This window comes from Stigmatopora argus, chromosome 14, assembly GCF_051989625.1.
Source record: "Stigmatopora argus isolate UIUO_Sarg chromosome 14, RoL_Sarg_1.0, whole genome shotgun sequence".
Classification (NCBI taxonomy): Eukaryota; Metazoa; Chordata; class Actinopteri; order Syngnathiformes; family Syngnathidae; genus Stigmatopora; species Stigmatopora argus.
In genome coordinates this window covers 2,658,393-2,684,456 of record NC_135400.1, presented here as the reverse complement: position 1 = coordinate 2,684,456, position 26,064 = coordinate 2,658,393, and the positions used below count along the sequence as shown (strand labels likewise).

The 26,064-nt window shown below is 40.0% G+C and overlaps 3 protein-coding genes across 13 annotated transcripts in view; 1 reads left to right on the top strand and 2 right to left on the bottom strand.

Moving 5' to 3' along the window:
- cln3 (CLN3 lysosomal/endosomal transmembrane protein, battenin) overlaps positions 1 to 16,854 on the bottom strand; it is an 81,893-nt gene extending 65,039 nt beyond the window's left edge. For 3 of the 7 annotated variants that reach the window (XR_013304901.1, XM_077619068.1, XM_077619069.1), the window contains exons 1-2: positions 16,702 to 16,850; positions 16,579 to 16,615 (exon numbers count right to left, since the gene is read on the bottom strand). Coding sequence is in view for 5 of the 7 variants with exons in the window: in XM_077619068.1 (XP_077475194.1) it covers positions 16,579 to 16,615; positions 16,702 to 16,753 (89 nt within the window). In the remaining 2 variants the exon portion in view is untranslated. Of the gene's footprint in view, positions 1 to 16,578; positions 16,616 to 16,701 lie in introns of those variants that run through there. The other 4 variants (XM_077619062.1, XM_077619070.1, XM_077619067.1 and 1 more) reach the window with 4 other exon arrangements.
- Positions 16,855 to 17,520: 666 nt separating this feature from the next.
- The window catches only part of LOC144088570 (amine oxidase [copper-containing] 3-like), a 132,797-nt gene continuing 124,253 nt past the window's right edge, over positions 17,521 to 26,064 (top strand). The window contains exon 1 of the mRNA XM_077619057.1: positions 17,521 to 17,763. Coding sequence (XP_077475183.1) covers positions 17,697 to 17,763 — 67 coding nt within the window. The 5' untranslated portion in view covers positions 17,521 to 17,696. The remainder of the gene's footprint in view (positions 17,764 to 26,064) is intronic.
- The window catches only part of dus1l (dihydrouridine synthase 1-like (S. cerevisiae)), a 64,822-nt gene continuing 62,960 nt past the window's right edge, over positions 24,203 to 26,064 (bottom strand). For 4 of the 5 annotated variants that reach the window (XM_077619073.1, XM_077619074.1, XM_077619076.1 and 1 more), the window contains one exon: positions 24,203 to 24,510. In XM_077619073.1, coding sequence (XP_077475199.1) covers positions 24,362 to 24,510 — 149 coding nt within the window. In that variant the 3' untranslated portion in view covers positions 24,203 to 24,361. The remainder of the gene's footprint in view (positions 24,511 to 26,064) is intronic. The other variant, XR_013304902.1, reaches the window with a different exon arrangement.

The window sequence follows — 26,064 nt, the reverse complement described above, 5'->3', positions numbered from 1 at the left end:
ATATTCATGTCTTTAATAGGGAGTACAAATGTGTTACTTTGAAGGGAAAATCTTAAGAAAAATCATCGCACGTGGTATTTCTGAGATACTGTATATATCAAAAGCACATTATTAGGGTCAATATCATAAGGAAGTTAATATGCCCGCGACCCTAGTGAGGATAAAGCGATTCAGAGAATGAGATGAGATGAGAGATCTTGCCTGTCTTTGTAATTGTAAAATATCAAATCATTCAATTTGAAAAAATAAATAAGTCTATCTTGATGAGAACCCAATGCTTTTTAATGGCATAAATGACAATTTTCTTACCAGAAGTTTAAGGTGTTGTTGCGGCCAAATTGCTTCTAATGTCGAAATATCGCAATTTTTTCGATGGTTCATATTACTTCAATAGTTTTCACTTTCGAACAAGAAGTAAAAAGAAAAAAAATCAAAAGCGGAATTTTGTTTTATTTCATAATCACAAATGTACAATCATTTCCTTTGTGTTACGAAAGGGCGGGTGTTGTCTGCACGTAGACAAACTCAAAAAGGAAGTAACGTAAGCAAAACCAGGAAATATGCCCATCGCGGTATACGTAGTGTTCAACAAGTCTCTGGGTGCAATAATAGCATACACTACGCAGGTATCGAGGTTTATATTTTAACGATCAACCGCAAGACCTTCGATCAGCCTTAACTATTGGGATGTGCTGACATGGTAAACGCTACGGTAAGAGCACGTTTAACTACGGTAAGATGGCGGCACCCTGAGCGAGCGATAGCAGGCACAAGTGTACTCGCGTCTGGCCAGTCAGAGCACGTTTAACTACAGTAAGATGGCGACGCCCTGAGCATTAGTGACTGGCACAAGTGAGTTTTTTCACATTTTATCCAATATACGGTTTATTTGTTTCCTTAAATTATATTCATAGACGTCAAAATACATTTTGTTTAGCGTTTTGTCTGTTTATCTTTTCTCTATTTTGAAGTAAATGACGTCATCGCGTCATGACGTCGTCAACTTAGTTTCGTGAATGTCGAGTTTTTATCATTTTTTTGCCTGACAAAAGCGGCTTATATGCGAGCAAATATGGTAAGTCTGAGGAATGTGATGTTCACTTTATACTAATCATTGTTGTATTACTTTTATTTCCAGTAACACAGCCTGGGATGGAGAAGTTACTGTTGCTTTGGAACAACTCAAAGACTTGGCTGCAGAATTTAAAGAACATTCATAACTCTGCCTTGCTTTGAACTGACAGGTACTTGCGTATGAGACACCAAGACCACGAATCGTAAAAGAAAGAACTTGCTACTATCTCATCGACGAGGATTTGATTTTCTTTCTAGTTTTTTGTTACCATAGTAAAGTAGTCTATGCGGTCTGTTTTTTCTTTCTTGTGTATGTCAAAATTGAGAACGCTTTTTTACCATACTGAAGGTTTTGATGTGTTAATTTTTAATTTATTTGAAGAGCAGTTTTTGAACACAGCAATACTATGTAAACGGGCAAATTGTTATGTACCATATATTCACACCTATAAAATGCACCGCCATATTTTCTATTTGTTGTCAATACAAAAGGCGCTTCGGCCAATTGGCCGCTAGCATGACACTAGGCTAGCGTATGTTATGCTAGCGTATGTTATGCTAGCGTATGTTATGCTAGCATATATTATGCTAATGTACGTGATACTCACGTGTATTTTTAAAGGCAGCATGAGCAAAACTAAGTTTGGTAAAAGGTACACACGTTAGTAGAAGTTAAAGCAGATAAACATCTACAAAACCGTCAAACTCCTCATCTTCTGTATCTGATACAAGAAGGGGGTTCTGGCTTTGCCAGTCCCACCTGCCTGTTTAGAACCAAAAGACAATTGTTGCGCTATTAAAAAAATCTCTTTTGAAAAATGTTTGTTTAACAAATAAAAGATTGAGTTTACACACTTAGAGAAGGTGAAGAAATTCAATCACTCGTCTATTAGGATAAAATTGTATTAATAGATTACAAATCAGCTTTCTGACAACTCCATTCACTCCCAAAATGAATAAACAACTGTTTTATTATTTTCTTCAAGGTAAAATATTAGTGCTTTCATGACACGGTTTATCTTTTAAAAACAGCAAGGTATAACATGTAGTAATTGCAACATTTATATCACATAAGGGAGGGCAGTGGTGGACCATCAGGGCCTGCAAGGTCTTCTCTGCTGGCCTAAATAAATATCTGAATCACAGACTGATGTTAATTATGTTTTGTCCATGCATACTTATTAAATCATTCCAAAATGTCTGTCAGCTTCCTTTCATTGCTTTTCCCCTGGTTGCACTGCTTCCAGATGTGTCTTTTCATATTTAAGCATCTAACCACATTTCAGCTATTTGTTGCCAGGGTCAGAAATCTGCCTGGAGGCCGTCACAATCAGTTCTGCAGGCTCTGCTACATAAAACAAGCATTGATAAAACTGTTGCTTTAACCAATCAGATTTCGAGTTGGCGACACCAATGCCTTCTCGCAGGCATAGGGATACGTCATTGCCTTCTCGCAGGCGTAGGGATACGTCATCGCTTTCACCAACTATGATTGGCTAGTGATAGAGTAGACTAGCCAGAGCTACCAAACTGTATCTGGAGCGAGCTGCACAAGCAAATATATTGTTGTGTTGATTTAATAGAGGTTTTGTCAACCCGCAATGGCTGAAGGAGAAGAAATTGATTTGTTTGCAGATTTAATGTCAAAGCCATTTTCAAGACGGACTTTTCAAGAAAAAAAGCTGGACATCATTAAGAAAGGTCGGATAACTCCAAAGCAAGCAAGCCTGGCACAACCGGGAACAAAAATTTTCAGCACTAAATTGAATAAAAACGTATCCCAGAAATACGACAGGACAGGCTCGACTTTCAGCATTACCTTCAATGGCGATAGAAAAGGAGGAAAGAAAGGAGGATGGATATTGTGTACAGATAAAAAGGATTTTTGGTGAGTAAAATATGGCTATATTCCTAAATAATATTTCAATTGTATGAGGTTATTATAGATTATTTTCACCCCGTGGCCCGGTTGTAATGTCTGAATAGCTCCAGAATTTGTATTTAATCATTAAATTCTGCTAGGAAATGGATTTTACCCAATTTTTGTGCGTTGATATATTTATTATGTGTTGCAGCTGTAGCTGCAGTAGAGGTTTTATAGCCATAAAATAGTTTTTGAGTGTTGGATTGATTCAGAAGGCATCGGTAGGAAATTCACGGCCCACCCCTGGTGGAGGGGAACTTTTCCTTCATTCAGTAATGCTGTTACGGTACATTAAACGTTGGTGCAATCACAATATAGTTACACTCGTAATAGTGCAAAGCAATAACAATAACATTAATAACTCAATGTTGTTCACGCGGGTGAACCGTGCATACTCTCACGTACACAATGAGGCACGATAACATTCAACTGTTGATGTCCATATTCACAATATGACCAACCTTGTTCAACTGTAAACACAAAAGAAATATGTAAAGCACACTATCAATTCATTCCTCATCTATGAATCCCTCAAATTTTTCGTCTTCAGTGTCCGATTTGAACAGCTGGGCGAATGCGGCGTCCAACTAGGTTCCGTCTCATCAAAGTCGTCATTATTCGAGTCCGTGTCGCTTTGGTTTTCTGGCAGCTGAGTGACAATTCCTGTCTTCCTGAAAGCTCGAACCACAGTTGAAACTGATATATCAGCCCAGGCATTTACGATCCACTGGCAGATAGTGGTGAATGCTGTCCGGTGCTGTCTTCCAAGGGGGATAATGGACTCGGCGGCTGCTTGCCATAGTTGCGAGACCTGTTGCGGCTTAATATTGATCGATATATAATATATAGTTCGCAGTCTACAATGAATGCTCTGTTGACGCCAATCTAGCGGCTGGAGTTTTTTTGTCAATCCACACGGAAAGACAGTGAACACCGAATTAGTGTACTCGCCGTCATAGCGGGTGGATTGAGAAAATAACTATATATCCCAGTATGCACCGTGCACGGGGGACAATGGAGTCTCCGGCTGCTTACCGTAGTTACGAGACCTGTTGCGGATCATTATTGATCCATATGTAATATGTAGTTCGCAGTCTAGCTTTGAATGCTCTGTTGAAGCCAATCTAGCGGCTGTAGTTCTTTTGTCAATCCACCCGGAATGATGGCGAACACCGAATTAATGTGCTCGCCATTAGAGCGGGTGGATAGACAAAATAACTATATATCCAAGTATGCACTGCGCACGGGGGGAAATGGAGTCGCCGGCTGCTTACCGTAGTTGCGAGACCTATTGCGGATCAATATTGAGCGATATATAAGGCGCACCGGATTATAAGGCGCATTGTCAGCTTTTGAAAAAATTGAAGGCTTTTAGGTGTGCCCTATGGTGCGGAAAATACGGTATTAATTTATTACTGTTATTAGCACCTAATATCTTTAATAGCTCCCAAGCAATTTATTGTATTGGCACCAAATTAACAGTAAAGATAGGTAATTAACTTCTGTTTAACGAACACCTTTTAGTTTTTCAATAACACACTGCACTTATTGATTAATTATTGTTATTAGAACCTAATATCTTCAATAGCCCCCAAGCCATTTGACTTATTGACACCAAATTGACAGAAAAGATAGGTAATTACCTTCTGTTTAACAAAGACCTTTTGGTTTTTTAATAACACATTCCATTTATTAATTATTAATTTATTGCTGTCATTGGCACCTATTTTGTTCAATAGGTCCCAAGCCGATGGACGTATTGACACCAAGTTTACAGAAAAGATAGGTAATTGCCTTGTGTTTAACGAACAACTTTTAGTTTTTCAATATCACATTCCATTTATTAATTATTAATGTATTACTATTATTAGCACCTGATATCTTCAATAGCTCAAGAGAGCAGAAAGCTAACATATTTCAGGTCAGGCATACTCATCGATAATACTTGTAAATGCTCAAAGCTTGAGTTTACACGCATAGAGAAGGTAAAGAAATTCAATGACTTGTCTATTAGGATTCAACAGCAGTTTGCGATGCACGGTTTGGATCCAACAGCAGTTTCTGGCCACCATAATATCAACTCTCTACGATGCAGGGTTAGGGCAAAAGTAGCGTGAGAATGTTAACATAAAACATCCACCCATCCATAAATCACGCGTTATCTATTCCTATCTATTCCTGCCCCCCGAAACACTTTTTTTCCCCTGTCGTGACGGAAAGACTCGGCGAGACATGATGGTGCAGGAAGCGCTGACCCAATACGCCTTTCCACGTCATTTACAAACGTCATTTTGGGGAGAATTTCCGCCAGCGAGTTTCCAGGTGCACACAAACACACATCCATCATCCACGTACATCATGCTTTATAAGGATTAGAGAATAGATAAAGCGTGATTTATGGATGGGTGGATGTTTTATAGCTCCCATCACGACAAAAAAAAAAGTGTTCCGGGGAGCACCTACAAACTCGCTGGCGGACCAATCAGCCACGCGGTGCGTTTAGGGCACATCATGTAAAAACAACGATTCATACATCAACTCTGCTTTCAGCTGTAACAAATAAAAGTTGAGTTTACACACAGAATGTGAAGAAATTCTATCTATTAGGATCCGACAGCCGTTTCTGGCCACCATAAAAAATGTCAACACTCTATGTTGCACGGTTTGGACAAACGTAGCAAGAGAATCTTAAGGTGGTTAGCGCGTCAGCCACATAGTTCAGAGGGTTTGATTCGGGGTCGGAATTTCCTGTGCGGAGTTTGCATGTTCTCCCGGGCTTGTGCAGGTTTTCTCTGGGTACTCCGGTTTCCTCCCACTTCCCCGAAACTTGCAGGATAGGCTGGTTGAACACTAAATTGCCCCAGGTATGATTGCGAGCGTGCATGGTTGATAAGATTATTATTAGGCATACAAATCAGGGAGACATCATTTAACATACTCTGGCTACAACTTGCAAGGAAAATCACTCCCGACTCGTCTTCGTCCAAGATGATTCTGAAGAGCGGCATCCTCCTCTGTCCATTTAGTCGCGCATAATTCAAAACATCTAAGGTAATCTGATTCAAACAATTGCATAAACTAACCGAATATCACCATCGAGGTCAAAAACAACTGCAACAATAATCGCATATCAGGTATTCATTAATAACAATTAAGGTCGGAACTCAAAAACAACTCCATTGGAAATTAAACAAACGAGCCTCCATTCGGCAAAACAATTCCATATCAAGCGAACCGAGCGTCATAAATTGAGAAACATATGCGAGTAATCCCGGAGGTTGATTGAAAGCTATCCGCTGAATAAACAATTTAAGCGTCCTTCGCAGATCTTCATTGTGAACTTGCATTTGGGTAAAGGGTCGAGGTGTATCTCCCAGCAAACAGTCCTTGGAGCTGAGGACCCGGTGAGGTGTTACGTCAACAAGCTGGAGCCAGCTGTCCTGGAGGGTGACCTCGAGTTTGCCCCAGTCTCAAATTAAAGACACTCTTATACAAAAGTAATTAAAATGCATACATCTATAATAGTATCCAGAATAACCCCAACAATGGTTGACCTGATTGTATCCTGAGTATTGGCTGGCCACCAATTTGGGGAGTCTTCCCCCTGGTGTCTCCAGCAGCCCCGCGACCCTAGTCAGGATAAGTGGTTCGCAAAATGAATGGATGAAAAAATGCATTTTTTTACTCAGGTCCTTGCAAATACTTTAAAAGTTTCATCATTCACCTGATAAATGTATTTAATATTTAATAATTTATTAATAAATCTTAAGATCCGACAGCCGTTTCTGGCCATCATAAAAAATTCAACTCTCTACGTTGCACGGTTTGGACAAAATTAGCAAGAGAATCTTAACATACACACACACACACATACACTCACACGCCCATAAATCACGCTTTATAAGGATTACAGATAAAAGGTGCACCGACTGATTAGGCCCCCGACCACTTTGAGGAAAATTTTACTTTTAAGTGCACCCTAAAGGTGTGAAAATACAGTACTTAAAATATATTCTCACCAGTCTACAAACCTTTCAACATCAATTACACCAGGGGTCACCAAACTACGGCCCGCGGGCCGGATACGGCCCGCCGGCACATTTGGAACGGCCCTCTGAACAATACCAGACGCTATCGGAATTTTTTATTTTTAATTTTTTTTTTTATTTATTTTTTTATTTTTTTTTTTTTTTTTTTGGGATGCAGCCCGCCGGCACATTTGGACCGGCCCTCTGAACAATACCAGAGACACTATATCTTATTTTTTTTCCTATTTGGCCTTGAAGACTGGGACGTTTTAATCTTGTGTTTGGTTCATTGCACCCCTGCTGAGCCCACAAATCATCCCAGTGAAGCGGGGCTTCGCATTGCTTCTTTGGTGACACGCGCGGGGAGAGTGTTTCCCTTTGATGCAGGCGGGCATGTCCACCGTTGCATGCACGAGCAGTGTTACCGAGACATCTGGACGATCGCAGGTGAGGGCGGAGCCCTGGGACCATCGCGGACTATTCAAGCATATAAAAACTGCAACCTGTTTGAGAACGGAATAATGGCGAAAAAGTTAGGTGAGAGAAAAATTGATTCAGAATGCAGGGTATTTAACCTGGAGTGGACAAACGATTATTTTTTTGTTCAATGCAAAGAAAAGGCTCATTTGTCAAGAGACGGTGGCGGTATTCAAAGAATACAATCTTTGCCGACACTATGAATCCCGTCACAAAGACAAGTACGATAGCTTGCAAGGCAAAATACGAGCAGACAAACTCTCAAAGCGAAAAAGTGGACTACTATCTCAGCAGAACCAGGCATCCGTTCGGGCCAGCTTTTGGGTGGCGAAATTGATAGCAAGCAGCGGTAAGCCTTTCACTGACGGAGAGTTTGTTAAGAAATGTATGGATACTGTCGCGGAGGAGGTGTGTCCCGAGAAGAAAGAGGCATTTAATGCCGTAAGTCTGTCGGTGAGTACAATGACCAGACGCGTTGAAGAAATCGGGAGTAATGTATATGCCCAGCTGCAGCAGAAGACGAAATAATTTGACTTTTTTTCATTAGCACTGGATGAAAGCACGGACGTGCAAGACACAGCGCAACTGCTCATTTTTATTCGTGGAGTTAGCGCAAACTTTGAGATTTGCGAGGATCTGGCAGCCCTCCAAAGTCTCAAAGGGACTACAACGGGAGAGGATATTTTTGACAAAGTGTGCCAAACCATGGAGAAGTTGGACCTGGACTGGTCAAAGCTAGCTAGCATCACGACTGACGGGGCTCCTAGCATGGTGGCCGAAACTCGCGGTCTAATAATGGGACGCATGAACCGGGAGTTGGAAAAAAGGGGTCTCACCGCCCCGCTACGAGTCCACTGCCAAATTCACCAGCAAGCACTGTGCTGCAAAATGTTGACGTGGGATTCTGTAATGACGGTTGTGGTGTCGTGCATAAACTTCAGAGCAAAGGGAGAAGATTGTGCATGGCACAACAGAAAGTTAATGTTCCATGGCTTTTTTTTTCTATGAAGAACCCTGTTAGAATTATTATGGAATATTCTATGTGTTGTAAGCATTTTTCAATAAGTAGTAAGGCTATAAATCAAGTCATGGGAAGATGGAAAAAGAGGTCACGGCGTTATGGACTTTTTCCTGCACAGTCTACTCCTCAAGGGCAAAGACACTTCTACCAAATGTTATGACGAGACTCCACCAGCAGCTTACAGCATAATACTGCTTTGTTTACCTTGAAAGCATTCCTCACACTGTTGTTTTTCTAACCAGCGAGAGTGTTATTGTACTGATTACATAACCATGTTTTTCGAATGTCGCGATTAAATACAATGATTCAGTTACTGCAATTCAGAATGCACTGGGGACTAAGACGGTGTCACATTGCATCTCCTTGCAAGTTGTAGGCAGAGTTTGTTGAAAGATGTTTTTCCTTTTTTAATTAAATATTACTAATAATGATTTAAAAGGTTTGAATCATTATTCCAACATTTGGTCCTTCGAGTAGCCGGGGTCAACAAACCGATAGGGAATCCAGACGCTGCGGTTTAATATCTGGAGTGACCGTGCACGGCGAGAATCCCTTTTCCAGGCTGGACTATTTCTCAGCAGCGCCTGTTTCCTAATCGGTTGACGACTATCCTCTTGGTAAGCATCTTTCGACATTTCTGCCGAGCCCGCGTGTGATGGCTGCATATTGTTGACGGGTTCCGAGTGCGTGAAGGGCATCACACGCGAGGGCCTTATTTTGAGAAGTAAGGCTCGCGTCCTGGGGATTAGCGATTTTAAAACCCTGGGTATACTAGTCGATGCCAGGTAACGAGACAGAGCATGAGTCTATAAAACTTGGGGCAGTTCGGGGTGTCCTGTACCGCGGTCCGGATAGGTACAAATATAACTCTGACAGTATATCAGGCTAGGGTATACATTTGTGTTGCGTGTGTTACGTGTGTCGTTCCGCGGAAAAAGAATTTGCTAACTGATAACTAAGTGCGAGCGCGCTCCCTTCTAAAAATGGGCAGCGCAAATGTAAAAGCGGCTATTGACGACGATCCAAAGATGCGTCTGCCGTGTAAAGATTGGAAATTTGTTGAAAATCAAAGCGCTACAAGGGTTAAACACCTAAACTTATGGATAAATAAATATGGATTTGCTGGCCAGCTTAATATGCATAAGATATTGATACTGCAGGATAAAATACGTGCTAAGCATGGGGGAAATCTTAACAAAATGGAGCAGGAGGGATATAATGATACCTATTATTGGTTTATGATACATGGGTTAAATCAGTTGATAACGGTGGGAAAAGAGGACGGCTAGCCCGGTGGGGAAGAAGTGTGTTGTTGTTGTTGTTAAAAAGGAGGGCCCCCTCCGACAAATATGACCAGGTCGGGAGGGCCCGTGGGGGACATGGGGAGAAAACACTATCTCCCCAGGCCGGGGCGCCGCCAATGAGTGATGTGTTATTGAACAATATCCCATGATCGAAGTTGCTGATACTAATGTGGGCAAGGAGCAGGCTCCTACTAAATTTGGATGTTCGAATCCAAAAGCTGATGGTGGCCCGTTGTGTCATGACGGGCGTATTTTGAATTTAAGAGTGCATGAACTGATTGATCGGGTTACGGGGAAGTTTAAAACAAAAGTTAATTATACCGTGATCAGCAGAGCTAAGCAGAGGGATGGTGAGCCTTTTGCAGAATGTCAAATCAGGATGACGGCTTGTTTTAAGGCCAACAGCGGCCTCGCTGAAGACCACGCGGTGGGCAGCATTTATCAGGAGCAGCTAAAAAATGTGTTGCATGCTCATTCAAATGTGTTGCATGCTCATTCAAATTATACTTATATATATTACATATATCGCGTGATTGCCTGGACAAAAATGTCTCTAAAAACAAGGCAGGCCTGCTCAAAATGATTTGAATGAGGATTTTGAACATGAGGATGTTGAGCTAATTTTAAACCAGAGATCACATTCTTTGGGAATGAATTCAATTGGATTTTTTTGTGTGATGCTGAAAGTTGTAAAATGGCAATTAAAATGGTTATTTCCAAGTCCTAGGCATACTTTGTTAATAGTACCTAAATGTACTGTCAATTTAATGGAATGAAATGGCTTATTGCGGATTATCTTGGTTTTATCCTGTCAAAGGGAATGTTTTGGTTAACAGTCGAAAAGAAATACAAAACGACCAATTAAATGTTTAGCGGGGTTGCCAAACCTGCGTTTTTTGTCATACTCTAAACTGGTCAAATAATGAGGGCATAAATGGGTTTTGCTATGCTTGCAGCATATTGTAATTATGGGGTATTGCCAAAATATTGTGATATAGTTGGATATCGGGAGAGTAATTAATTTAGTCTTCTCTAAAAAGCGTTATAATTGTACACAGGAGGTGAAGCATTGTGCTCAGAAATAAAAAGAGAGCACTTAGGAATGTCAACAGTGATAAGCTGCTTCTGCAGCGAGCGTGAAGGTCACAGTCAGCGGGTAAGGGCGCGCTTCCGTTTAAACATTTCAGAATAAGAACAAAACATGGTCTGCAAGGGATGCAGAGTTCCGCGATTATCTTCGCATTTATTTTTGGGATTTAATCAGAAATGTCTTTCGAGGTGATAGAAAATCTGTTTGGCAAAGATTGATTTGGGGAAAGCTTTGGAATTGGGAATAATACTATTATTATTATTTTATTTTCTTTTTTGTGAAGTTCAAAGGGCTCTTAATTGAAGAGAGCTAGTTTTGGAGGATAAAACGATATTATTACTGTTTTTGAATGGTTGGCTGGTTAAAGAAAAATGAATGGATTTTTTTACAATATTATGGCATATTGGTTACAATTTGTGGGTCCTTTATTAAGCATTGAACATTGTAATTAGGAAATGCCTAGTAAAAGGTGGATTTCACTAATTTAATTATTGTAGATTTTTCTTGTGGTAACAGGGAGCTATAAGAAATGGCTCTTATCTTAAGTAAACATAGTATGGGGTGATTTGCAATTTATGTCTTAGGTATTAAGGGTTATTTGGTTGTTAAAGAAATCAGACATGAAATTAACAATGCGGAAATGAGAAATTTCATGGCATTCGTCCAAATTGTTAGGTAAATTGAACCTGGCTGGGGTAGATAAGATAATTGGTTAAGGATAGGCATAGTTTCCCTAGAAGAAACATGGAGCGTCTTTAGGTGCACAAAAGACTTTCCTTGTTTGACCTGAAGGGGGCGTATGCTTTGCTATAGGTCATATTGATGACTATTGGGACGTTATTACTGTCTATTGCTTTAGAGGCATACACATTAAGAATTAAGCCAAAACTTACTGCATTGCAATTATGGGGTTAATACAACTGAATGTTACGGTGATAACGATGGGCAATAACAAGCTTAGATAAAGGGGACTATCTACAACAAAGTCTGGTAGGGCCTTCCATGGTGTGAAACAAGTGAAATAATGTCTATGTTTTAAAAATAACATCTCCAAATTATAAAATATCAACCTTGGAGAAATGCTTTAAGTAGATGGGTTGACTAGAATGGGCAAAATTCGATAACATTGAAAGGGGGTGTAACATAATCCAGAACATGGAGATAAAGTTTTTACAAACGGTTAAAATACAAAAAGGGTGTGTGTGTGTGTTTCAATGTGTCACAACTTTTCCGTTATTGAACAAATTTCTATTTTTAGATATGTGGCATGTGAATCTAATACATTAATTATCTAGTTTCTTCAGGCATCAATCTTGATGATTGGGGGAGCACTCTAAATTTCTTGATTATGAGTGCCAGCGTGGATGAGTGTCTGTCTTTTGTGTTTCAATTGGCTAGCCACCAAGATATATCAATATTCTAATATCAAGGTGGAATATTTCTGAAATCGCTGATAAGCCTTTCAAGGACGGCGGTGGCAGAGTAGGACAGAAACAAAAAGAAAAGAATTTCGCCAAATGAAATTTTTTGATTTCTGCAATGGGAAATTTTGGGAACCTGGGGGACTAAACAAAAACAAAAGACTTATCTGGGAGGGCTGCCATTTTGAGTCATGGTAAATTTCATGCCTCAAAAAAGGGGGAGGTTATATATTCAATCTATATGCAGATATATGGCAAAAACACGGGCGATTCCCCCTTATGTCAAGCTACAAAAGCTACGTATCCATTTCAAAGGATACACATGGAATATGTGTGGTACATAACAGTCCTAAAACAGATTGGGGAAACCTTGTTGCAGAAACTGGTCTAGATTGGCAAGCTTGGATGACACACGTGTGCAAAAAACCATCAGGCCTTCGATAAAATTAACCCATACGGTGGGGCATTACAAATACTGACAAATTAACTTGTGAATCTTTGTCTGACGTTTTTCCTAAGTCCATGGGTAAGAAGGTCGTCGGAGATGGAAACACCCGGATCCGCCATAGTAAAATTAAAATCTGAGATGACCAGAGAATTCATTTCTGCAACGGGGAGTTCCCAAACGGGAGGCGGTAAGAAATAATTGGTTATTGTTGATGGAAAATGCAGCTATTATAAATCAAACCTGTATCAAACCTGTATCAAACCTGTATAACATGTATGGGGGGCCGACCTCTCTTAAGAGTACTACTCGCGCAAATTACCCCTGATTGTGTAAAGGAGATAATGACAAAAGATGTAAGCCCAAAATGTATGAAATGGAATAATGTCTACCCAGTTACAACGGCAGCAAAGGACAAGCCTAACTTTTCAACACATGTCGCGTTTAATCATTTTACCTGCTTAGTCCTCACAGGGCACGGTCCGGCACTGGGAGCGATAAATGTGACGTGGTGTGCCCACGTCCTAAAACAGACTGCACCCCTGATTCCACGTTCTGACCTATGGTGGTGGTGGGGTCAAAACAAATTATACGACTCCTAACAAAATGACAGCAGGACTTTGTGCCTTGGTCTCACTGCTATTACCAGTGTCTGTTTTTCCATCTACAGTAGAGGAGATACAATTGGCTGCACAGAAATCCGGTATGATGGCGGGCCCCTCGCGACGGCGTCGCATGGAGAGAGGGTGATACATTGATGCGATTGGCATCCACGAGGATGAGTATAAGTTGGCTAATCAGATCGCAGCAGGTTGGGAGTATATTTTTCTTTTAATTACTCCAAACAAAAATGTTGATTGGATAAATTACCTGCATTACAATGTCCAAAAACTTGGAAATTATACTGAACAGGGATTTGTGGCGATAAAGGAACAACTGGCAGCCACTAGTCTGACGGCGTTCCAGGATCGTGCAGCGGTTGAAATGCTTCTTGAAGGAGCAGGGGGCGTATGCAACGTTTGAAAATGTTGCACTCAACAACACGCCCCCCACTGGGTCCCACACCAGGGCCAACGATGGCCTGCAGACCCTAAACCGCAAGATGAAAAAGCATCCTGGAGTAGAATAATGTCCGCTGACAGATTTGTGGCCTCACTAATAATGATTTGGCCTAATTTGTGGTAGCCCTTTTTGCTACAATTTTGACATTATGTGGGTGTTGTATTATTCCCTGCTTAAGATCTTTGATGAGCCGACTTATAACCACTGCGATTGCCCCTACAAATTCCAAATTGCATGAATTATATCTCCTACTGAAACGTGCTGACACTAACAGTGAATTCCAGGAGCATGGTAATTACGAGGATGGATTGGACGAAAATGATCTTGTGTTCTGCTTTCCAGACCTGCCGAACGAGTAGAGCCTAAGCGGGTAAAATTAAAACAGCCAACGGAGATATCCCTGTCTTTTTGATTTCGTCATAAAATGAATAACACACATATAGTAAAAGGAGGGAATGTTAGAATTATTATGGAATATTCTATATGTGTTGTAAGCATTTTTCAATAAGTAGTAAGGCTATAAATCAAGTCATGGGAAGATGGAAAAAGAGGTCACGGCGTTATGGACTTTTTCCTGCACAGTCTACTCCTCAAGGGCAAAGACACTTCTACCAAATGTTATGACGAGACTCCACCAGCAGCTTACAGCATAATACTGCTTTGTTTACCTTGAAAGCATTCCTTACACTGTTGTTTTTCTAACCAGCGAGAGTGTTATTGTACTGATTACATAACCATGTTTTTCGAATGTCGCGATTAAATACAATGATTCAGTTACTGCAATTCAGAATGCACTGGGGACTAAGACGGTGTCACATTGCATCTCCTTGCAAGTTGTAGGCAGAGTTTGTTGAAAGATGTTTTTCCTTTTTTAATTAAATATTACTAATAATGATTTAAAAGGTTTGAATCATTATTCCAACAAACCCAGAGAGAGTTATTTAGTTATTATTTATTTCATAAATAGTGTTATTTATTTCCTGTTTTTTATGTGAAGAACTCAGAGAGGGTTATTTAGTTATTATTTATTTCATTAATAGGGTTATTATATGTTTCCTGACTTTTTTTCTGTAAAGAACCTGGAAAGGGTTATTTGGTTATGTGTGGCTTTCTGGAAAACAATAAAAAAAAATTAAGCTCCCCTACGATCGTCACACTTTTTCTGTTACAAACTGACACCGGCCCCCCATCAGAGAAGGGAAAAGTTATGTGGCCCTCACAGGAAAAAGTTTGGGGACCCCTGAATTACACTAAACATGTATTCTGTTTATATTATCAATGAAGTCTTATATACGTTGTACATTTCACATTTATCTTGACCCATAATTCCTCCTTTGTTAAGGCCTAGTAAGAAGCCTGAAACATCTCAAGGCCTAAGTACTAAATCAAGTTAATTAAAAGACTTGCAAGCCTTAGAAAAATCCTTATATGGAAATTCCTTTGTAACTGAAACCCACCCACTAATATTCAAATTAATGCCCACCTTGGGCTACGGGAGAGAGCTTTTAAGATGGAGTCAGATCACAAGAGAATTGACCATTGAAGCTTCAATAATATCTTGTGTATGATTTGTCCATTATCTCACAAATTCATTCAGAGCACAAATAAGAACACTATCAATTCACTTATTAATAATTGTACTTGTGTACTTGAATTTCTGTTTAGCCGTGAAAATATGTAATATGGTAGTAATAATAGGGGTGATCCTACTTTGCAGTTTTTCGATTATCGCGGCCTTATCTCGTCGACATTATAGCCGATATTCGAGGGATACGGTAAACCTTTGTCTATTTTCAGAATTTCTAATGTTTTATTGTACATTCAGAACAAGGTATTTTTTGCTCTATTAGAACATTCATTAATTCATTCATTCACTTTCTGAACCGAATTATCCTTATTAGCATCATGGGGGGTGCTGGAGCCTAACCCAGCTGACTCTGGGCCAGAGGCAGGGGACACCCTGAATTGGTGGCCAACCTATCGCAGGGCACAATGATGGACAATCATGCACACTCAAACCCATTCCTAGCAGCAATTTAGAGTGTCCAATCAGCCTACCATGCATGTTTTTGAAATTTGGGAGGAGACCCACTCAAGACTGGGGAGAACATGCAAACTTCACACAGGTGGACCGACCTGAACCCAGGACCCCAGAGCTGTGAGGCCGACGCTCTAACCGCTCACCCGCCGGGCTGTATCTATTACAACACAAGGTCGTTAACTCTGACTGTGAACGTAGTAGCAAGAACTAATCTCGTAATTGGCTGATGGTGGAGGGCAGGACAAGTTGTAAATAAGTACAGAATCAAAACAAAAACTGTTTGGGTGGCAAATCGTGGCTTTAACCAATTTTTCCAGAATTTCCAAAAGCTGTGTTTCTTTAATGTCTATTGAAATACTATTACGGCCATTTCGGGTAATAATTGAATTGCAAACCCTACATGAATCTCCTTTAGTTCAGATTCAGGAATTTGCACATAATTTTGTCTTTGTTTATCCACAATTAAAAGAACATCTGGAAAATGAATGGATCATAAGCAGATAATCAGTACCTGAGAATTATTCTCATCGAATATTTTTACTTGAGTTTTTTTGTTTTGATGACTAATTTTACTTTAACTTGAGTAATGTTATTTGAAGTAACGCTATTCTTATTTGACTACAATTTTTGGCTACGCTATCCACATATGAGCACAACACAACTGACAACCCTTGACCAAAAAGACACTTACCAAAATCCGCTCCAATTGCGCCATTGTTTAAATCGCTCTGATAAAGAAAAGATGACGAGCATTATAAAACGTAAGATGTACATACAACGCATTATTGTAGTGCATAGGCGTTTATTTACTAACCATTCAAAACGTTTAACTGTTGAATTGAATTTGCGTCGCGAGGCCTTTCCATTTATAAAAACTTATTGTATCAATAATACGAGGAAGGACAATTCGCTGGGAATATCAACTATATTAGACGTTAGATGTCAAAGGGTGGAGTCGGCAGCATAAGTGAGTGACAGCCATCTTGCATCGGTGTGGTAACTCTTTGGTGGGCTTTATTCTAGCAGCCGTTAAGTACGTAGTTAACTTCCTCAAAACCACTCTTAACTCCCTCAATTCATAAACAGATTTCAAACCAATTAGGTTTATAACAAAGCGTTTTGAGTTGTTTTAAGTTAAGTTCTTTAACTGCATCATCCATCTCGTTTAATTATTTATTATTTATTTCATCTCATTTTCTGAACCGCTTTATCCTCATTCGGGTCGCGGGGGTGCTGGAGCCTATCCCAGCTGACTCCGGGCCAGAGGCAGGGGACACCCTGAATCGGTGGCCAGCCGATCGCAGGGCACAAGGAGACGGACAACCATGCACACTCACACCCATACCTAGGGGCAATTTAGAGTGTGATAATGAATTGCTCTGGGGACCCCAGATTTGAACCCAGGACCCCAAACTGGGTTTGCATGTTCTCCCCGGGCCTGCGTGTTTCCTCCGGATACTCCGGTTTCCTCCCACATTCCAAAAACATCCATCAGTTCTGCAGGCTCTGCTGCATTAAACAAGCGTCGATAAGACTGTTGCTTTAACCAATCAGATTTCGAGTTGGCAACACCACAATGCCTTGTCGCAGGCGTAGGGATACGTCATTGACTTCTCACAGGCGTAGGGATACGTCATCGCTTTCACCAACTATGATTGGCTAGTGATCGAGTGGATTAGCCAGAGCTACCAAACTGTATTTGGAGCGAGCTTCACAAGGAAGTATATTGTTATGTTGATTTAAATCCATTTTCAAGACGGACTATGCCAGAAATACGACAGGACAGGCTCAACTTCAGCATTAGCTTCGATGGCGATAGAAAAGAAGGAAGAAAGAAAGGAGGATGGATATTGTGTACAGTTAAAAATGATTTTTGGTGAGTAAAATATGGCTATATTCCTAAATAATATTTCAATTGTATGAAATTCCCGGTGATATCTGAAAAGCTCTAGTGTTTGTATTTAATCAGTAACTCCTGCTAGGAAATGTATCTTACCCCATTTTAGTGCAATTTTTGCCGTTTCGCCATTGACGTCCATCGCTGTCTTTTCCCGTGGAAATCACCCCCCTGGCCCGGTTGTAATGTCTGAAAAGCTCCAGTATTTGTATTTAATCAATAAATGCTGCTAGGAAGTGGATTTTAACCCATTTTACTGCAATTTTTGCAGTTTCGCGTATGGACGTATCGACGTTCATCGCTGTCTTTTTCCCGGGGAAATGATACTCCGGGCCCGGTTCTTATGTCTAAAAAGCTCCAGTATTTGTATTTAGTCAATAAATGCTGTTTTCGGCTGGATTTTACCCCATTTTTGGGCAATGTTTGCCAGTACGCCATTGACGTTCATCGCTGTCTTCCCAGGAAAATCACCCCCTTGGCCCGGTTGTAATGTCTGAAAAGCTCCAGTATTTGTATTTAATCATTAAATTCTGCTAGGAAGTGGATTTTACCCAATTTTTGTGCATTGATTTATTGATTATTTTTTATGTGTTGCAGCTGTAGCAGCAGTGGAGGTTTTATAGCCATAAAATAGTTTTTGAGGGTTGGATTGATTCGTTGAAGGCGCTACGAGAAAATGCACGGACCGCCACTGTGATTGTCTATCTCCTCGTGCCCTGCAATCAGCTGGCCATCGAGTCAGCTGGGATAAATTCCAGCATCCCCCGTGACCCTAATGAGGATAAAGCGGTTCAGAAAATGAAATGAGATGAGAATAGGACAATAAATAAATGAATACAAACAAAACACTCTCAATCCAAGTTATTTCCATAATTTATGTAGTTAAAAATTTTAACAGCAAGAATGGCTTCAAAAGGGAAAAAAAATCATGAGACGAACGTATCATTTTGCAGACATTTTGAGTCGGGACATTGTGAGTGGGTGGGTAGAATATTTTGAAGACCTCAACTCCATTGACACGGAATCTTCCAAATTGATGACTTTGCTAAATTAATGCCACACTGCTATGTTGTTGTTTTATTTATTTTTAAAGACACCCTACAGCAGTGTTTCCCAACCTTTTTTGAGATGCGGCACACTTTTTGAATTGAAAAAATCTCAACGGACAGCAACATTTGAATTTTTTTTAATTTAAAACTATGTCACCAATATTAACAATAGTCATTCTCATCAAAGTTTTATCAGCAGGAATCACATAAAACTCCCAAATTATTCCAAAATATAATTTTTCACACTGACCTAATGTCACCAAAAGTTGATGTCTGCGGACCCTGAACAACTTCCGGTTTGAGTGATGCAAAAATAAGTAATGTATTGTTTTTAATCCCATAATTTAATGACTTTTCTCCAAATATTACTTAAATCTCCTAATATTACGCAAAAAAAATGTTGTGCTCACACACTTTACGTCGTCAAATGTTGGTGCCCTAGAAACCAAAAAACTTCTGGTTCATGTTTGATAAAAATAAGCAACAAAATGACTGTTTCACAATTTGAATCTTGTAATAGTATGATCTATCATTTAACTTGCATCATATTTTCGTGACCGGACGATTTGCCAAAAGACGTTTGGCCGACGGACAGTTTGCTGAACGGACGTTTCGCCGAAACGCTCGCCCCGCCCCCGGATCGTGTGTGTACATATTTTTCAACCTCGGCCCGCGGGCCATATACTGCCGTTACAGATAACATTCATTTAGGAATAACAAGGGCATGTACTGCCCCCCGCTGGACACATTTCTAAATACAAGTACGTACTAGACTACAATGTGCTGCCAATTTTTTATATTATCCTTGCGTTTAAAGTAGTAGCCATTTGGAGATTACGCAGAACAGTACGTGACAGAAGAAATAGAGAAAATAAAGTAGTAGTAACAGTAAGAACTACTGTAATGAAATTGTAAATCCAGAAATCCTACTCCAGAAAACCATGTCATAGAAAACGTTGATATTAATCTTTGAATTAAGATTCTCAGCAAATCATTTTGAATATATATTTCCTAAAATAATGGGAAATCATTTAAAATTAAACTAGAAGTAAGTGTGTTCCATGGCATTTTCAGGTATTGTTCTCTAAGCCCTCTAGTCCTCTAGTCTGTCCAAGGCACTTAGAATTTCACATAAGTCTTCTAGTGTTGTTTTTTCTGTGTCAGACATCAATCCCCAGCTTTGCTAAATTACATTGCATGTCCAAATGGCTACTACTTTAAACGCGAGGATAAAATAAAAAAATATAAAAAATTGGCAGCACATTGTAGTCTAGTACGTACTTGTATTTAGAAATATGTCCAGCGGGGGGCAGTACATGCCCTTAATGCTAAATGAATGTTATATGTAACGGGCCGTATATGGCCCGCGGGCCGAGGTTGAAAAACATGTACACACACGATCCGGGGGAGGGGCGAGCGTTTCGGCGAAACGTCCGTTCAGGAAACTGTCCGTCGGCGAAACGTCCAAGTACCTGATATTTTGATTTAAACCTTCTAATAGTTAAATTTTAATCTCGTTATATTCATATTATTTCTCTCTTATTACATTGTAAGCTCTGGGGTCCTGGGTTCAAATCCAGGTCACGTCCACCTGTGTGGAGTTTGCATGTTCTCCTGCGTGGGTTTCCTCCAGGAACTGCGGTTTCCTCCCACATTCCAAAAACATGCATGGTAGGCTGATTGGACACTCTAAATTGCTCCTAGGTTTGGGTCTCCTTGTGCCCTGCGATTGACTGGCCACCGATTCAGGGTGTCCCCCGTCTCTGGACCGGAGTCAGCTGAGTCAGGCTCCAGCACCCCCCGCAACCCTAATGAGGATAAAGAGGTTCAGAAAATGACTATTTCATTGTATGGCTTCTTGCAATTTCCCGCGGCACACCTGAACATTGCTCACGGCACACTTGAACATTGCTCACGGCACACCAGTGTGGCGCGGAATAGTGGTTGGGAAACACTGCCCTACAGGAGCCTAAGTAATGTTTGAATAATTATTTGATGTTGGTTCTGAGTAGGGGTGTGCAGACAGATATGCTCAGGCATCGAGGAATAAAGCCAGTTTTCTCATCTCTTGATTAATCCCAGGATTTGGATAGTTTTTCCATTATTTTCTCTTTTTTTCTCCTTTGTTTAAGTTTTTGATATGTCTGTTGAATCCCTTTTTTGTTTTTATGCACTTTCCAAGTTAAACAAGTAAAAGAACTACTAGTTCAAGAGCCACAAGTCTTTTCTTTGCTGCCGATCTTGTTGTTTTTCTGATTATTTTCTGCACCTACAAGTAAACATGTTTGATGTCTAGCAATAAAAAATATTGAAAATGTGGTTTAATCTGGTTAGTCAAAAAAGGGAGTTGCGGGAGGAATCTTCAGTGTCTCAGGTTCCAGAGTGTGTCTGTGGTAAATGTTCACGGATTCCAACGCAGATGTTAATGGCCCCAAATTGGTCGGGTCAGGCAGACCGTCAGGTTAATTCCAGTCAGTTTCATAAGGCTCCACATTTGGGTTTTTGATCAAAAAGAAATTAATTTGGGGCAATTTGGAAGAAAATACCTTTGGGAACTTCCACCAGCTATTTCTCATTTTTGTCGCCCACAAGGGTGGACCAATATTTCAACTTGGGCGCACAAGTAGGCTTAGAGTACACCAACTACTATAGTAACAGCAATAAAGCAATAGTGTCGCTGAAACCAGACAGAAACCAATCTCTTCATCAACCTGAAGAAAATAAGGATCTTATTTTGTTTAATGTAACACTAAAACACGCTTTCTTAGAAAAGTCTATTAGTTCTACGCCCAACACCATCCATACACTCGTCAATGCTGCTATCTCCCTGAGAGAAGACCTTGGTAGAGGAAGACTTGTGCGAGCCGACGACAGGAAGCCACTACAGCAGGGGTCGGGAACCTTTTTGAAAGAGCCATAAACAATTCATATTTTCTAACGTTATTTCTTGAGAGCCATTCTCGGGATTGAAAAGTGAAAATTGGGGGGATTTTTTTTGGTCATTTCATCACTTTTAACGTACAAAAAGTGTCTGAATTCTTTTGACAACATTGTTATGCTAAGGCTATTAAATCAGTATCAATGATCTCATGCATGCAGAAGAGTAATAAAAACTAAATTATGATTAAAGTAGGGGTACAGGTAGTGTCGACACCGCAGTGACGCTCTTATTCGTGCGTTCGGGACTCAGTTCTCTCAACAATGATTTCCATATTTCACCTCACAGGTTAGTGGAGAGCCATATGCCCCCATGGAAAGAGCCACATATGGCTCCCGAGCCATAGGTTCCCTACCCCTGCACTACAAGATGGAGTGGGGCAACAGTGAATGTACCTACTATGTCTAGTTACGCATTTGTGATGCCAGTTTTGTATTAGCAAAGGTTTAAGCTACAATAATGACTACACCTCAGAGCCACGAGTATTTTCCAACCATTGCTTTCAGATGGTCTATTGCAGATGCTCTTATATGTTATAGGTTAACTCCCAGCAATTTAATCACAGAAATTGTATTCATGTACAATTATTTTCATTAAAATATTTTTGTTTGATTGAAAACAAGCGGGGGGCACAGCTTCGCTCGTCTATAAGGATCCGACAGCCGTTTACGGCCACCATTAGTTTTTCAAGAACACATTCCATTTATTAATTATTAATGTAATACTATTATTAGCACCTATCTTTAATAGCTCCCAAGAAATAGGTCATTACGTTATGTTTAAGGAACACATTCCAAGACTACATTCCATAAATTAATTTATTACTGTTAGCACCATTTTTTTCTAAATCTCCCAAGCCAATGGACGTATTGACACCAAATTTATAGAAAAGATAGGTATTTACCTTCTGTTTAACGAAGACCTTTTAGTTTTTCAATAGCACATCCCACTTATTAATTATTAATTTATTATTGTTATTAGAATCTAATATCTTCAATTGCTCCCAAGCCATTTGACTTATTGACACCAAATTTACAGAAAAGATAGGTAATTACCTTCTGTTTAACAAACACCTTTAGTTTTTCAATAACACATTCCATTTATTAATTATTAATTTATTACTATTATTAGCACCTAATATCTTCAATAGCTCAAGAGAACAGCAAGCTAACATATTTCAGGTCAGGAACACTCATCGATAATACTTGCAAATGCTCAAAGCTTGAGTTTACACACTTGGAGAAGGTAAAGGAATTAGTCTATTAGGATTCGACAGCTGTTTCTGGCCACCATTAAAAATTTCAACTTTGTACGATGCACGGTTTGGATCCGACAGCCGTTTCTGGCCACCATAATGTCAACTCTATGATGCAGGGTTTGGACAAAAGTAGCGTAAGAATGTTAACATAAAATATCCACCTATCCATAAATCACGCTTTATCTCTTCCTGCTCCCCAAGACACCTTTTTCCTGTCGTGACGGAAAGACTCGGCGAGACACGATCGTGCTGAACGCGCTGACCCTAGACGCCTTTCCACATCATTTAATAAACGTCATTTTTGGAATAATTTCCGCCAGCGAGATTCCAGGTGCACAGGCTAGCAGCCCCCCCCCCCCCCCCCCCACACACACACACATCTGTACATCACGCTTTATAAGGATTAAAGAATAGATAAAGTGTGATTTATGGATGGGTGGATGTTTTATAACTCCCGTAACGACAGAAAAAAAAATGTTCCGGAGAGCACCTAAAAACTCGCTGGCGGATCAATCAACGATTCATACTCTGCTTTCAGCTGTAACAAATAAAAATTGAGTGTACATACTTAGAGAAGGTGAAGAAATTCAATCCGACAGCCATTTCTGGCCACCATATAATAAATTAAACTCTACGTTGCACGGTTTGGACAAACGTAGCGAGAGAATCTTAACATACACACACACACTCACACGCTCACACACCCATAAATCACGCTTTATAAGGATTATAGAAAATGCAGTGGCACGTGTGCTAGTGGTTAGCGCGTCGGCCACATAGTTCAGAGAGTTCGATTCGAGGTCCGGAATTTCCTGTGGGGAGTTTGCATGTTCTCCCGGGCTTGTGCAGCTTTTCTCTGGGTACTCCGGTTTCGCCCCACTTCCCCAAAACTTGCAGGAAAGGCTGGTTGCACACCAAGTTGCCCCAGGTATGAGTGCGAGCGTGCATGGTTGACCTTGTATGCTGCGATTGGCTGGCCACCAATTTCGCGAGTCCTACCCCCGGTGTCTCCAGCAGCCCCCGTGACCCTTGGTTTGCAAAATGAATGAATGAAAAAAGTGCATTTTTTTTACTCAGGTCCTTGCAAATACTTTTAAAGTTTCATCATTAACCTGATAAATGTCATGAAATCTTGGTGACACAATTCACTCTGAAAATACTAGATTAAATCAATTAAGCTTTGAAGATGGATATTTTTTATTACCATTGTGACATGGTAAATGTGTGTGTGTGTGTAATTAGAGAAAATAGAGATGTTTAAAAGTGGAAAACAGGAAAGCTCCGAGAGGTTTGTGAAGGACAACATGGTTGTCATGTGGTCCATGTTGGAGGCTACGGCATATCCCCAGTAGGCAGCTTTGTGGTTTGGAGTTGAAGGGACTGTGGAGGGCTGCAGTCTTTCTCAATTTCAGTTTTTGTATCTGTCTGGTCTTGTTGAGCTTTAATTGCATCAGCCTTGCTCTTGAATTTAAGTCCATGGCCTGTAAACCAGAGTAAACACACACCATTTTATCATCCATGTTAGAAAATTCATAGATTAGTCGAGAATTCACTTTAGATCCTGTGTCACTGATAACATTTTCAAGCTTAGTGTTTTTACACTGCCTTCTACTTGCCTAACTAAAATGGCTACTCTGTTATTCATGGACAGATCAGAATAAATAATTTGTTGGATATTTTCTAGGAAGGTATACACATCAATCTTTGGAGCTCAATTTTTATTGAAGGGTTAGGGGTCAGCATGTATGTACCGTATTTTCACGACTATATGGTGCATCGCATTTAAAGCCGCAGTGTCAGTAACGAGTGCTATTTCTGTATTTGACACACAAAAGACGCATCGCATTTTAAGGTGCACCCACTAGATGGTGCTGCGCTAAAGGGAATGTCAACAAAACAGTCATCGTCCAGCCAAACTTTATTAATAGAGTACAAATCAGCTTTCTGACAACTCCATTCACTCCCAACATGAATAAACAACAGTTTTTTTTCTCCGAGGTTAAAGTATTAGTATTTTCGTGACACAGCAATAGCATTAAAACTCATGTTGAACAGGTGGGCATCTCACCAAAGTCGTCATTAATCGAGTCAGTAATTTCTGCCTTCCTGAAAGCTCACCACAGTTGAAACTTCCACTGGGAATGACGATGAACATAGAATGAATGTGCTCGATCAACCGAAATGCAACGCCGTTTTATATATCTCAGCATTCACTGGCGCACCGGAAATAGAGTCTGGGGCTGCTTGCCGTAGTTGCCAGAGCTGTTGCGGTTCGATATCCATCCATCCATCCATCCATCCACCCATCCATCCACCCACCCACCATGATTCCCCTTACAAACCCCCAAAAAACCTTACAAACACCGTACGAATCGTATATAGGTTTGTATATATATATATATATATATATATATATATATATATATATATATATATATGTATATGTATATATATATGTATATGTATGTATGTATATGTATGTATGTATATGTATGTATATGTATGTATGTATATGTATGTATGTATATGTATGTATGTATATGTATGTATGTATATGTATGTATGTATATGTATGTATATATATGTATGTATATGTATGTATGTATATGTATGTATGTATATGTATGTATGTATATGTATGTATGTATATGTATGTATATGTATGTATGTATATACAGACGCTCCCCTACTTACGAACATTCAACTTACGAACAACGGTACATACGAACATGTCTGCAAATTGCGTTTAAGTCCAAAAATGTTCGCAAGTCCAATTTTGTATTTCGCGTCTTTTTCGGAGTAGTACTTCTTTCCGCCGCTAATACCGACGCCTGGCGCTGTGAGTACTCAGCTCACCCAGCATCTACCTTCTTCGTTGCAATGCGGAAGTGCGTGAATGTATCTCCAGTGTGCAAAGAACCTTTTTCATTTGTATCATTAAATATCTCATGCATCCAATATTGAATATGGTTGGTAAAAAGCTAAAGGCTTCTATTGAGGGAGTTGCAAGGATGAGGCAAGCCATTTCATTTGAA